The following is a 14,566-nucleotide window of genomic DNA, read 5'->3' on the forward strand; positions in this document are numbered from 1 at the left end:
ACTATCTTTATATTTATCCCTCGCCTCATTCTCTCTTCTCATATGTATATATCTACTTTCCTTCCTCTATAACAATTGGCAAGAACTTTGACACATTGTGTCTCTTGTTGGACAATGTAAATGGAATTGTTGTCCCTTTTCACATACCACATTACTATCAACCAACTCGTATTTTATTCTTCAAACAAATACAACATGTAGCATTACCATTGAATACAATATTTAAAATAAAATAAAATAAATGAACCTTTACATAGTTTTAACTATCTATTCAACTAAAGAATTGTAAATTAAACATGTTTCTTTATAGAAGATTTTGCATTATCAAATCTAGGGGATTTTGAAACATTTTTACTTTTTGTTGCTTTAGAGGATCACAATGGTAATAACATTTAAAGTCACTTGTCCATTATTGAAATTGTTTATATTTGGCCTAACAACTTGCTTAAAAGAAGAAACTTCACCACCCTTTCAAATAGATTGTGCCAATGGCTATTTTGAAGGTTAATCGAAGCGATGAAGTGTACAATCAGGTGGTTATATTAGTCTCTAACAATTTCAGCTCATAATCTCAAGTACTTGTAAGCATAGTGAAGAGAATGACATAACAATTAAGAAGCTAGGTATTAAAGAATAAACATTGTACTCCATCTTGACAATGGATAATACATCTTGGAGAGGAAGATTGAAAATTTAAAACAAATATTAATCGTTTCAATATTCCATAGCCAACATTAAACAAAATATGTAAATTTAACTTCAATCCAACAACCACTTGGAAGTAATCAACAAAAGAATTGATAAGTTGCAAAAAGAAGCAAAAAATTGGACCATGTCACTAGCATAATGTTTTAATGTACACAAATGTTTTAGCCAACAATCTATAAGTCCAAACAAGGGGCATTCAAGGATCTAATGTGATTCATTAGGTTACCCTTACCATTGTAAGGCTAAACTTGTTGGCATAACTAATTAATGATGTTGATTGGATGGAGTTTGTTGGCACAATGTTGATGATGATTAACTACTAAAAGGAACATGATTTGATGCTAGGATATAATCACTTACATTGTTGTTATTGATGTCAAACTATTTGACTTAATGTTTTGACTTGTTATCACTCATCCATGAGAAGATAGTGTGTGTTACAAAATGAGTTAAGTGTTGTTATCGTACAAAAATGTCAAGTGACAAATATAAATGCTAATCTTATTATTATATATTTGTTAAATGTCATTTGTTGATTTTCTTGTTGGATATGATCTGTGAAGATGTTGAAAGACATGGTTAGGATATCACCCTATAATGAGTATAGGTAAAGGTGATTTGATTAGTTGGAATGGATGCACACAAGAAAAGTTAAATAGGTAAACTAGGCAATGGATAGGTAAAAGGAAAGTTTTATTGGTAAATTGAAAAGCTAAAACTTATCGGAACAAAGGAATGATAGGTAAACAAGAAAACATTGAAGGATTATTGAAAATAGTTAAGGCTTATTAGTGAATAAGAAACAATTAGTAAAGATTTGTGGCATGATCGTACAATTTGAATGAGTATTGGAAATTTTGATTTGTGTTTTTAGGCTACTATGTGATTTAATGAAAGTTGTAATGACACAAGGATCCATATAATATGTTTGAGGCTGATTCTTCAAAAAGTTTCTACAAGGTCAATACAACTTATGGAGTTGGAATGAATTTCAAGGTAAAGATCGAATGCTAGGCCAACATAGTCAAATGAAAAGAAATATGGATCATTACATTTGTTTTGATTAATCTACATTGTTAGATTTAGGTTTAGGGTTTGTAATTGAAGTGATTCTACATAAGAAGGAAAACAAAGAAGTTTATTGTCGTTGCAAAATAAACGAAGGTTGGAGAAGGTTGAGATCATAAAGGATGATATAGAGTAGAGTGAGTCAAAATAGGGTACAAGCATGGTATGTTGATGTATTAAGGAGCTTTATTGGCTCTAATTTAGCAACATAATGTGAATTACATATTGTTTCTTATTTGTTACTTTAGCATAAAAAATCCTTAATAAGGTGGCTTTGATAGGCCTTTGTAAAATCCTATAACCAGTTGGCACTCTCAAAAGAGTGTTTGAAAATTTCTAACAAGGTTATTCCTAATAGGGTATAAGACTTTAACTTGTCTCCAGGGAAATCCTTCAACTGAGAAGCATCTAACAATGCTTTTGTAACCCTCACTTGGGTAGGTGCCTAACAAAGCATATTCCAGATGAGTACAAAGTTTGTATTGTGATTTTCACCCTATCGGATTTCCACAAGATATATCTGATATTATACGTGTGTGGATGTTTTTCATGTATTGCATATTGATTTAATGTTTACTTTATCAATAGGCGAGAGCCTACAAGACAACAGTAAATTGTGAGCCTCTTATTTGGAAGGTCTTGGATTCAAATCAACTCAAACTTAATAAATAATAATTAAACACAACACAATAATAATTGATCTTGACTTCAGCCTCATTGATTTATTATCAATTTATATCCAAAATTGAATAAACTAAACATCGATTTTTTTAAATTTGAAATTCACTGTAAAACAAGTGTAAATTTATCCTTTTATCATTGAAATAATTATTTATCTTTAGACATAGCAACAAAAAGTGTGAACATGTAATAATCCGCACTATCAAGAAGAATAAAAAAACACAATCTGAAATTCAGAGTGGAATTAAATTAGGCTTCGGAGATATTATGGGTGTCAAAGAACTAAAAGAATCAGGCAAAGGGTAAATTTGCATATATATACACACCATGATACAGACGCTCCATCCGTCCAAAAAACTCCCTCGAATTCACTCTATATCCAAAGCATCGGATCTATGTCCTGTCTTTCTTGCATACTGGATGCAGCCAGTTGGTATAAGTTTTATATCATACTAGAAGGCTTGAGTTAGCTGGGTGAGCATTACCATATTGACCAGAACAAGCTCATCATTGCCATTGAAACCTGGAAAACTAATACGTTTTTCCTTTCCCACAATTATTTACATGTTCTCTGTCTGACATCAATAGACGAGCCATTTCCACAAGAAAATAAAGCAGCTAAGATACTCCAACTCAATCATAGACTAAGATGTACATAAAATAAGATCAGACAGAATTTGCCAAGCAATGTTAAAGTTACAGTTGGTGCCTTCACGATGTTCAAATTTGGAGTTTTTCAACTGTAGAATTTTCATACTATAAATCCCAAATGGGATGAGAATGCAATCTGCTCCACCATATTTTCAACACAATACTCAGTTGGAGTCTTCTGAATATGGTGATTGACACAGATTGGCCGTCGGCAAAAGTCTACATATCTGATGGCAAATGGCCATCCTAATTAATTAGTTCATGTTTCTAATCAGCAAGAAGAAATAATTACTAGAAGTACAATTGTTTCCGAGGTGTGCAAGATAAGGGCTGTGTTTTCTTGGTGTGTTGTCCATAGGTAAACCCGTCTAGAATTAAAATGATCCGACTTTAGAAATCTGATTGTACCTACACAAGCTGGGAAAGTTTGACAATTTCCAACACACAGTCCCTTGATTTCTAATGAGCCTCCTGTATTATATCATTTGCTACGTTGCAATCTTCGCCGCTTTGGCTCAGGTTCCTAACATGACAAATGTCAGGTTAATAAGCAGCTGTTCATTAATATTGCAGAAAAGATAGGCAGAGTAATTAGTATCAATTTTCTCAATCACTTTGATACAGAAATGTCCCAAATGTAAATCATTATTAAAAAGGTGAAATATTCAAACAATCTATTGTAAACAACATTCTGAAAAATTATTCTTACAGCTACAGTCAGATAATGCCCCAGTTTTGTCTTTACTTGTCCTATTAGGATGATAATCATAAAAATATTATGCAGAATCCTTGCCCCAAAAACTGCAAGGTCACATCTCCAAAATGTCAACCCAATTCCGAATGTAAAACTAAAACAGCAGCAATACCCTCACTGTTTACTGATCCTTGCGCACCCATAGTTTAACCGGTTCAACCAATCAACATTATGTCCTGAAGAATCATATTCAGTGCTCGAAGCATAACTTTTGGGCTATATTGTTAGACAACCTTATAACTGTACTGTTCGCATTATATAAAAATTATGCACAAAATTTCTAAATTCCTTTTCTTATTGTCAGTAAGAGATTTTATTTGCATTATGCAGGTAGAATTAGGCTGTGGAAATTTACAACATGCACATAGAGGTAATGGGGCCCGCCACCATGATGGCAGTCTTGGTAGAGAATAATACAAGGCAATAACAGAAAAGAGCATTACTGGACAAAGAGGCCCTAGATTTTTTTTCTCCGGATTTTGAATTTCCCTATTTCCGCAAGAGTCAAACCTAATCGTACAATATTAATTCTGCGCCTTTAATCATGTCATAATAATAAATATTGTGAATTTATTTTTCTAAATCGATCATGTTACTCAAACATTCTGAAATATATATGTACTAATGCAGTTGATTCTTTTAAAATTACTAGGGCATATCCAATGGGAGAACGCTGGTTCACTGTCTGGGAAGTTTTCGATGCTCTTCTTGCGTTGTAGTTTGGAAAATAAAACACAGAGAAGAAATATCAAAAAAAAACACTCTACAATTGGAAGTAACAAACCAGCATTGATATTGCAGCTGCAATCTGCTTCATCAGCTAAAACCGCAATCTCTTTAAGATCCCAAAGTGTAACTGGCTTGTAAATAATTGCTGTTCGCGAATGAAAGCATTCCCTCAGTATGATCTCCATAAATGGCATTAGTGGCTGCAGTTAAGAACTCGTCCCAGTACATCCCATGGACTGTACTGTTCATATTATATAAAAATTACACAAAATCACTATGTTCCCTTTCTTCTTGTCAGTAAGAGATTTCATTTACATTATGCTGGTAGAATTAGGCTGTGGAAATTTACAACATGAACATAGAAATAAAAGGGCCCACTACCATGATGGCAGAGAATAATACAAGGCAATAACAGGAAAGAACATTACTGGGCCAACAGACCCTATGATTTGTCCTCTCTGGATTTTCCTATTTCCTATATATTTTTCTAAATCGATCATGTTACTCAAATATTCTGAAATAGATGTACTAATGCAGTTGATTATTTAAAAATCTCTAGGTATTTCCAAAGGCAGAGTGCTGGCAGGTCATCTCGGAAGCTTTTGAAGATGCTGCTGGATTGTAGCCCAGAAGTTAACTAACAGTATAGAGATGTATCAAAAAGCAACTCTATAATTGGACTTGGAAGGACTCCTCCAGACACATGGGAAACGGGGAGGGAAAGTTGGAAGTAGCCCACCAGTTTTGGTATTGCAGCTGCAAGCTGCTTTATCAGGTAAACTGCAATCACTTTAAGATCCCTAAGTATAACTACCTTGTAAAAATTTGCTATTAGAGAATGAAATTGTGCCGTCAGTATAATCTCCATGAATGGCATTAGTGGCTGCAGTTAAGAGCTCATCCCAGTACATCACATGGAGCTACATAACAAAATTTCCCTCCCAACCTATGTAGTTTTCATACTGTAGAAAAATTATTCCCATGAAATTGTTATTAGCACCCCATCCACTGAGGATGTCTCGGAAGGGTCTGTGTCGATCATCATCAGAGGCATAAATGTAAGGACAGCCTTTGTACTAGCAAGACTACTGTAATTGGGAGTAACAATGACATAGGAAAAAATGCCATTGTTGGGAATGATATCTTTGGACGTCGTCAAATGTTTACCACAGAAGGTAAATGTAGATTTACTGCATTCAGAGACTAGAATATAACACAGCATAAGATAGTATTGTATTCATATAAGGTTCAATAGGATGATATATTCCGAAGGGGCGGCTCAACCATTACGCAACCTTTTGGGTACTAACTAATCCCATTGGCTTTGTTATACTTTTTGCCAATAACAGGAATATATGTCAATGATTCCATCTTAGGTCTTGACATCATCATCCTCTAATATGCCCACATAAGCAGAGTTTTTTGAGCATGGCACTTTGCAATGCTATGACTGCTGTTTTTGTGCATGTTGCACCATTTTCTATCTTAAGACAATTTGTTCTATACTCAAGGCAGTGTTTTGTCTTGTATTGTGGTTGTTTCCCACTTGACATTTTGCTTGAACTCCTCAATGGTTGCCAGAGCAATAGGTTAGTTTAGTCCAGACTAAATGAATGATCATGTCACTGTTATACAAGACGACTTAATGTTGTTTTGACTCAATGAACCTTACCTTGCATAGAATTCATAGAAGGAAACAATGTAGATTTAGGCTATCTAATCATGTTCTTTCTGCAATTGTGACCACTACATGCAGAAATCATCATTGCAGTAGTCATCCTTGAAGGCTTCCAAGATTAATACCAAAAATGCTCATATTTTCCTCCTATCCAATCTCCTCCCAAAGCATATAGGCTTGCCACCACTTCTTGATGGGTGAAGAGAGTTTGAAAAGTGCAATGTTGATCTTCCCTTCATTAGAAAAGTCATTCATGGAAATATATGACTATAAGTTACCTAACCAATTATCTACTGCATCTGCATTAAAAATTTCATCAGACAAGGGAACATCTAGGCTTACTTGAAACCTAGGAGGAACCGGGACAGGGACCTGCCTACCAAAAGCTTTACCAAATGACGAAGCTGACGGAACTACCTAATCAAGTACCTCTACAAGCCAGCTGAACAAAAAGCCATATTGTTCTCAATAAACCTTTAAAATATCATCTTTAATCAACATGTGGACTGAATCCCACTCTCCCATATGAACGCATTGAAAACAACTTGGAAGGTAATCTGACAGATCTCATTATTTAACGTCAACACAAATACTCGACACTCATTTGGTAGGAGATGAAAGATGAAACATGTTAATACCACTAATCCAAGGCCTATGTTAAAACCCAGTGGACAATGTTTTACATGAGGATCTAGATAAAGCTATGTGGATATGAAGCAGATTAATGAGATAGAACACGAAGAGAAAGTTGAAAGAATACATACATTTCATGGTCTATTGAGTCTATTCATTCTGTACATTGCACACTCTTGAGAAAGATTTATGACTTCTATCTTCTAATACTATTTGCCAATCTATCTCTATCTCCCAGTCTATTATGGAAATATCTCTAGGCTACATGCTGTGCAAGTAGAGGGTAATTATGGAAATTGAGTCATCACTATGGAAGTGGAACCATTCCAAAGTGTGACTCATCTATTATGGAAATATCTCTAGATTACATGTTGTGCAAGTAGAGGCATTATGGAAATTGAGTCATCCCTATGGAAATGGAACCATTCCGAAGTGTGACTTGTCATCTCCTAATGATTGCTATGTATCTAGTATTAACATGATGTGTTGGTGAATGAAGTGGCATAACATGATCCTCAAGAGGACAACTTGGAATATTACCTCAACCAAGTCATCTGATGTTTGAAGCATGGTGACAAGCGATGCAAGTTAGGCTGTATGGTTTGGCCTGGACAACTACTAGACTGTACTAAAGTTGTGCTAGAAACAACACAAAGTTGCACAAAAGCATGGTTGCCACAAAGCTTGACCTTGTGTAAAGCTCCGTGTGCCATTGTCAAAGTAGATGCAGCATCTGGAGACAGAATGATGATCCTTTTTTATGCAAGCATCTCACAACGATTTGTATAGCAGACCATTGTAGTATTACTGCAAGAACCAAAAACCAGAAGAATAGTCTTCAGGTAGATCCACCTAGATCACATGATATGTCTTAGACATCCAAGTGTCTTTGTTCTCTAAACAAGATTTATATCCTGACTATCAAACTTTCTATTGAGGTCCTCTGCATTGCTTTTGCTATGATATGCGGGCCTATGGATCCGTAATTGAGGAATGGGACTTCAGCAGTACAATATGAATCTTCCTCTGAATAATATTTCTCCTATGTTACTGACCATAATTTCAAACTAATTTCCCACACAACAAAATCCCAAACTCTCTATCCTTTGGGAACCTGATAGCTAGGTTAGCACCAAATTTGGCTTCCTGATTATTGCTTCGTTTTTGCTAGCTTGAATTCAAATTTAGAAATACTGAACTAGTATGCTGCCCTAATCATAGAGATTTCTCGTCTACCAACATAAGTAAACTGGGGAGCCATCATTTATTAGTTAAAGCACAATGAGTCTTTCTCAGAATCTGTCCGAAATTGGAGGCAGGCTTGAAACATCCTAAGTGCAGCCTCTCTAAAGTTCAATAATTTTTTTCCATGGCATTCACAAGAATAATAGCACAATTATGTACCCCTTTCGTTAGAATAAAGGAAACATATTCATGTTTGGGTTTCATTTTCTCCTAAACTTATGTTGCCAAAGCCAGACACATTGGAATACCTGTAGACTCAAAAAAAGCTTGCCACTATTCTGAGGTCGAGGTCTGCATAAGGGATTGATGGATCCCCTATTCTCATTCTTGAAAAGAATTTACCTAAAGAACTAAATAGGAGATAGTCATTGGCCAAATACACCGATGCTCAAAGAAAGTGGAATTGGGATGGTATCTGAAGTTTGTTTGTGTATTTATCAATCCCTCAGAAATCAAGAACCCGTCAAGTTTCTCAGCTAGTAAGTTCAGGTATTTCCTGCAATAATACTGAGTGAAACAACCTTAACAAAACTTTATATAGATAAAGTTAGAGGCATGAAAAGCTGTAAAATTAATTGACTTCCAAACAGTTGTATTCACACCACTAGACAAGCCCTTGTCTCCTTGGACAACTCGCTGAAATCTCTTCCTTATATGACTGGAACTTGCTGATCACATAACCAGGAAGACAAGTCCTGCAGAACTTTCCAGAGTTCAAATTGAGGTTTTGAAACTGACCAGTTCACAGAAATATAAGCAGTACCAGTGTTCATCTCCTCAATCAACTTAATGAAATCTGCTCCTACACTGATGGTTGTTGCTAATTTAGATATAATCATGTACCAAAAGATATTTTCTTTCATTCTAACATGATAAAAGATGTTATGGACGTAACTAAAATGTCTAGATTGAGATTGTACGACTGAAGTTCAGCCTACAGACCTCACAACTTTGAATAAGAAGTCAGAAGAAAATATTTAATGGTGTTTGAATACATATACAATCCCTTACATCTTCTTGTAGCACTCTTGCACCCCTCATTTTTGTCCTTAAAATGGATCCTTGATAAGGCCCTGCAAGAAACCAAGCTTGTTCATGTGCCCAGCAGAAAACTTATGGCAGAAAAGCTGTTTTACTGGCAATTCAAAACACAAGTCTTTGTGCATTGGTTGTTCCAAATTCAGAAGTCGTGTGGACTTTTTATTACCAAGTTCTGTTTAAGAAGAGATGTTAAAATTGTCACTGGCTTCAATCCCATACCTCTTGGTTTGGTACAACCTCTGACAAGTCAGCAAACTTTGATCAATTAGAACAATTTCCATTTGACGGGCATCTCTGATTCTGTAGTAATGTGGGGATGTGAGTTGTGGAGAGGCTCTTTGTAAACGGATCTTAATTGGTAGAGAGTCACCAAAGAGTCCAGAATGACCTCTTAAATATTTAGGTTGTCTATAGACTCTGCATTAGCAAGAAGCTGAAATGGTTAAGCAATGCCTTTGGCTGTTTGGGTTTCTGGCGAAGCCCTTGCCTATTAGAATAGGAAACACATTAGACACAAATGTTGTGTCTGCATATCCATGGGAAAGCCCTCTTCGCCCAGGGAATGTGTCTGGGGTACTGGAGTTTCGTTGTGGTCTACGGATAATACTGTTTTGTGGAGTGTGGCTGGACTCCTGATTGAGACACGGAGTTGGATTGACCATGTTAGGTGCCCGTGTGAAGGGAAAAGGAATTCAGTTAAATGGGATGTTATTGTAAATTAAATTGCTCTTCCTGTTTAAAACATCCAAGCTCCAGAAAAGCCTCTAGCAGAGCCTTCACAAATGGTGAACGACACTGTATAGGATTAGCTTTGGTTGAGTGCCCACGTAAATGGAAAACCACGATAGTTAATTATGATGTTACTGCAACCAAATTGTTATTGGCATTTAATAATTGCAAGCTCAAGTAAATGTCTACAAGATTTTTTAAATATCTACATGCATACGTATTTGTGCATAGTCAAGAACTATAGGCTCTAGAATGATTTCTTGGGTGGCAATAAAACCATATTCCTTATCTTTCTCAACTTATCCTCTACCTTATATTAAATTGGTCAGAAAATCTAGTACAGGGTGCCCATGTGAATGAAAAAGGAAAACAGTTAAATGGGATGTTATTGTAAACAAATTGCTCTTCCTGTTTAAAACATCCAAGCTCCAAAAAAGCCTCCAGATGAGCCTTCACCAGATTCACACATAGTGAACAACACTGATTGGGATTGGCTTTGGTTGAGTGCATAATGGAAAACCACGATAGTTAAATATGATGTTACTGCAACCAAATTGTTAACATTTAATAATTGCAAGCTTAAGAAGCTGTCTACAAGATTTTTTAAACATCTACATGGATACCCATTTGTGCATAGTCGAGAACTATAGGCTCTAGTGATTTTTTCGGTAGCAATAAAACCACCTTCCTTTTCTTTCTTAACTGTTCCTTTACCTCATATTCAATTGGTAAGAAATGTGGTACAAATCGAGCACCAGTAATTCAATGCTACTCAATTTAAATGGAATTGGATAAGGTGTCACAAACTTCAATCTGTGAGGGTTTTGTTGATAGAAAAAAGAATTGTAGAGTACTTGTTACTGACTGTTTACTACTCATTTTATAAATTATACTTAGAGCAGTATTCCTCGCTGATACTCGTCAGGTGTTAAAAATTTTCCTATATTTACTGAAGGAGAGGTATTCTGGAACAGTGGACAGGGACAAGAAAATCTGCCTGTATTTTCTTTCTTTTACTTATTTATGAGGAGGATGTTCCAGGTGTGCTCCCTCTGCATGCGAAATGTCTCATGTGAATGCCTTCCACTGGAAAATGCCAAGTGGACACTAAGCCATCCGAGACATTCCCCTGATGTCCTAGAAACATCCTAACGATGCCCATGGCAAGTTAAGCTAAATAAATGGAGAATTAAAAAAAATTCACATTTTTCAGATTATTTCAAAGTTCTAAACTATTGAATGGCCCTCCCAAGGTCCCCTAGCATATAGAATATATTTATTTCCTGTAGCTCACTATCTCTTCGTTTTTCTATCTGCATCTTCAGTTTTTTTATTCTTTACAAACAAGAAGAGAGTTCAACAAACTAAAAGTTGAAGAGAGGTGAAGGAAAACGAAGGCCAAAGAAGGAAGAAGGGGAAAAGCAGGCAAAAAATTTGCAACCTATTAGCATATTTTTGTCATAATTTTTTTTCTCAGTTTTAGCTGTTCAAACCTGTAAGTTTACTTTTCAACTTATTCATATTTGCAAACCTGCTGTTCATAACTTGTTTATCACAATTTGGCAAACAAAGACTATCATCTTTCGCAAGCACAATCTGCTGTTTTTGGGGACTGAGATGTGTTTGACACTGTGAAAAGAGAAGTCTAGCAGTTTTTTATATTCATGTTGATATTTTGTTGTATCCCTATCCAAAGTAAGATGGATTCATTTATGACAATTTGAACAACAGAATCAATAACGAATCTGCTGAGAGCAGCCCAAATCCAACCACAAAAACAAATAGTTAAACTGGAAATACGTTGCAATCGGATTGCTCTTTAGTTTTTAGATTTATATGCCAAGGCTCATCTTACAAGAATTTTTTTTGTACTTAACAGTCTTGTAAACTTTATTCTCATACAGATTCATACCCATTTGGGACTGACTTTAGTGCTTCTCCTTCCACACCCCCAAAACTGACTGATTCTGCTCAAAACAGTGCCTGATTTTCGAAGTTCAGCACTTTTTCTTTCCTCGGACCTTGTTCTAGCCCAAGAGAACTGGCATAGGGCTTCTATTCCCTTGGAGTATGGCACTAGCTGTCATAGTCCAGCCAAAAGGGGGACTAATTTGAACCCTCTAACAGTTGGGAAACAGTAACACTGAACAGAAAAATACTCTTGATGACAACCTGATTCAAAAATTTCAACATGTTTTGGGAGGTTGGGCGTAAAAACGTCATGCCTTCATTTGTATATCACTCATCAAGCAATTCAATTATCACAAGCAGCAACTGAGCAAGTATTCAGTCATTTCCAGGAACCAACTTCCATCACTAAAGAAGCCATCAATGTCATAGTTTCATGCATTGATATACCTTATTTCTTATGCGCAATTAAATGCTAACGAAAATACAAATATGGTGTTCATCAGAGAAGTCGTTGAGGTTAGTTATCGAAATGTTGTTCAAGTGATTAGTAATGCAACATATGTTTGTGAGGTATCAAGTAGACTGGTTCGGTCTACAAGCAGTCACATCGATTTGGCTCTTAGTGTTCATCTTTGATAAATGTACTTAAAGACATTGGAAAGATAGATTGGGTGAAACAACTAATGGTGGATGGATAAAAGGGGGTTGCAAATGTTCATTGAAACCATTGGTAACCTTTTAAACCTTTTCCAAAGAAAGAACTCAAACCAAAATTAAGACTTAAAATTTGCTTCCTCTTTCATTCTATTGAAGAAGATGATAAAACCATAGCATCTTACAATTCTGACAAAACACTGAAGAAGGTAGAAGTAATTAAAGATTAAGTAAGAGAAGAGGGTGAAGCAGACTATAACCAGTGATATTTCTAGGTCGAATGTGAAATATATCACATCTTTTATACAACTTATTTTCAATGTCATCAAATTTGAGAATTCCAACAATCCTAGTTTTAAGGGTTATACACATGCATTAGTAGTATGGTTGGCAAAATGAAGATCGCCGCTTATGAGAGGAACATATAATGAGTCATTCATTGGAGCCGCTGCCGCTTACTGCAATCACTCAATTCATTGGACTTGAAGTTTAGCCCATCATTCAAAGGTGTGAGAATTTAAACAACTCTCTAGATATGGTTGGCAAATATGCTTTGAATTGAAATGGTATGTGGAAAGACTTGACAAAATTATTCATAGTAACAACAAGGTGAGGAATGAACTCGGGAAGCCCTAAAAAATTGCCTACTCTAGATGATGCTTAACTAATTAGAGCTGAGAGGATTAAGTTTATAAGAATAGAATTGGGGGGTGGGCCTCCAAGATTACTACAAAGATTTGCCAATCATTTTCTCTTGTATGGTTACAATCCCTTTGTTCGAATGAAGAACTAACCAAAGTAACGAGACTCGAACCCAGCCTAGACTTGGGGAAGGGTAACTCGCCTTGTGACCCAGCTCAAACTCACTTGTGACTCAGCTCGGACTCGCTTGTGACTCGGCTGTAACTTGGCAAAGTGACAAAACCCTTGAAATTTAGAGATTTTTTAGGATTTAGAGAAATTCCATGCACCCTTATTGAATAAAGCTTAAAGACACAATAACATCATGAAATAGAAGGTAATTGGATCACATACATAACATACATCAATTACATAAGTACGAAGGTAAATTTTAGATGTATTACAAAAATTTTGAAAATAAAAATTGAAAATCAAACGAGTCAGATGTGTCATCCAAGTCAGCTAAGCAATTTGGTCAAGTCAACCGAGTCGGGTGAGTCAGCCTTGTTGACCTACCGAGTTAGAGTCACGGGTCATTTTGACTCGGCTGAGGTAACTTGACTCGCCAACTCAGACGACTCGCTCGATTCGTGGCGAGTCTTGTTACTCTAGAACTAACATAGAGCTTTGTCCACACTCTAAATTTAAAGGAACAAAATTAGCTCTACAACAAAGAAAAGCTAGTTGCCTTCCATCTAATTGATCGCAAGACACCTAAGTATAGGCAAGGCCCAATATAGTTGGGATATAGAGCTCAAGGAACTGCAAAAAATTGGTGTTGACCACTATGTAGAATGGGTTAGATGATAAAATATTGTCCAACAGTTCCAATATTAAAATATTGTCCAACATTTCCAATATTGAGGACTCTAATTTTTGAGCTTCTTGCTCAAAAAAAAAAACAGCTATAAATGTCTTCAAGCAATTTAGGTTTGTTACTTTGACGATTCTCACTAGTAAACTTGGACTTTGGTTAGTACATTGGTTAGTACTTTGAACATTCAACTCATTTCATTATTCTATTCAGATTGAAACCCTTTTGTCATTTTGATGTATGATTCAACAATTGCTATTGCTTACTTTTACAAAGTATAGTTATCAATGTGGATATCATTCATCAATTGTTGTATTTTCTATCAATTTTGCAATTAATAAGTAATTTTCTACATTTTGTGCAAATTTAAAATTAGGGTAACCACAAGTATATTAATTGTAAATTATGGTATCCCTACGACCAAAACGAATGCCCAATTTGCCTTACATTGATTAGTCTTCCTACCAAGTCAAGGCCAAGAAGGGGCAAGTTGAAGTGAGACTAGTCCTCAAGAGATGCTTGCAATCCCCCGCTAAGCATGAGATGAGGTAAGTCAAAGCCTCCAAGTCGAACTCGAGACAAATAGGGA

At 35.8% G+C, this 14,566-nt stretch overlaps 1 protein-coding gene across 2 annotated transcripts in view; it reads right to left on the minus strand.

Moving 5' to 3' along the window:
• Positions 1 to 3,109: 3,109 nt before the first annotated feature.
• Positions 3,110 to 14,566, minus strand: part of LOC149538013 (chromatin remodeling protein EBS-like) — a 110,741-nt gene continuing 99,284 nt past the window's right edge. For both annotated transcript variants that reach the window (XM_089799404.1, XM_089799403.1), the window contains exon 5: positions 3,110 to 3,631. In XM_089799404.1, coding sequence (XP_089655530.1) covers positions 3,590 to 3,631 — 42 coding nt within the window. In that variant the 3' untranslated portion in view covers positions 3,110 to 3,589. The remainder of the gene's footprint in view (positions 3,632 to 14,566) is intronic.

Source organism: Cupressus sempervirens, chromosome 9 (genome assembly GCF_028749045.1).
Source record: "Cupressus sempervirens isolate cs-2001-9-10 chromosome 9, ASM2874904v1, whole genome shotgun sequence".
Lineage (NCBI taxonomy): Eukaryota > Viridiplantae > Streptophyta > Pinopsida > Cupressales > Cupressaceae > Cupressus > Cupressus sempervirens.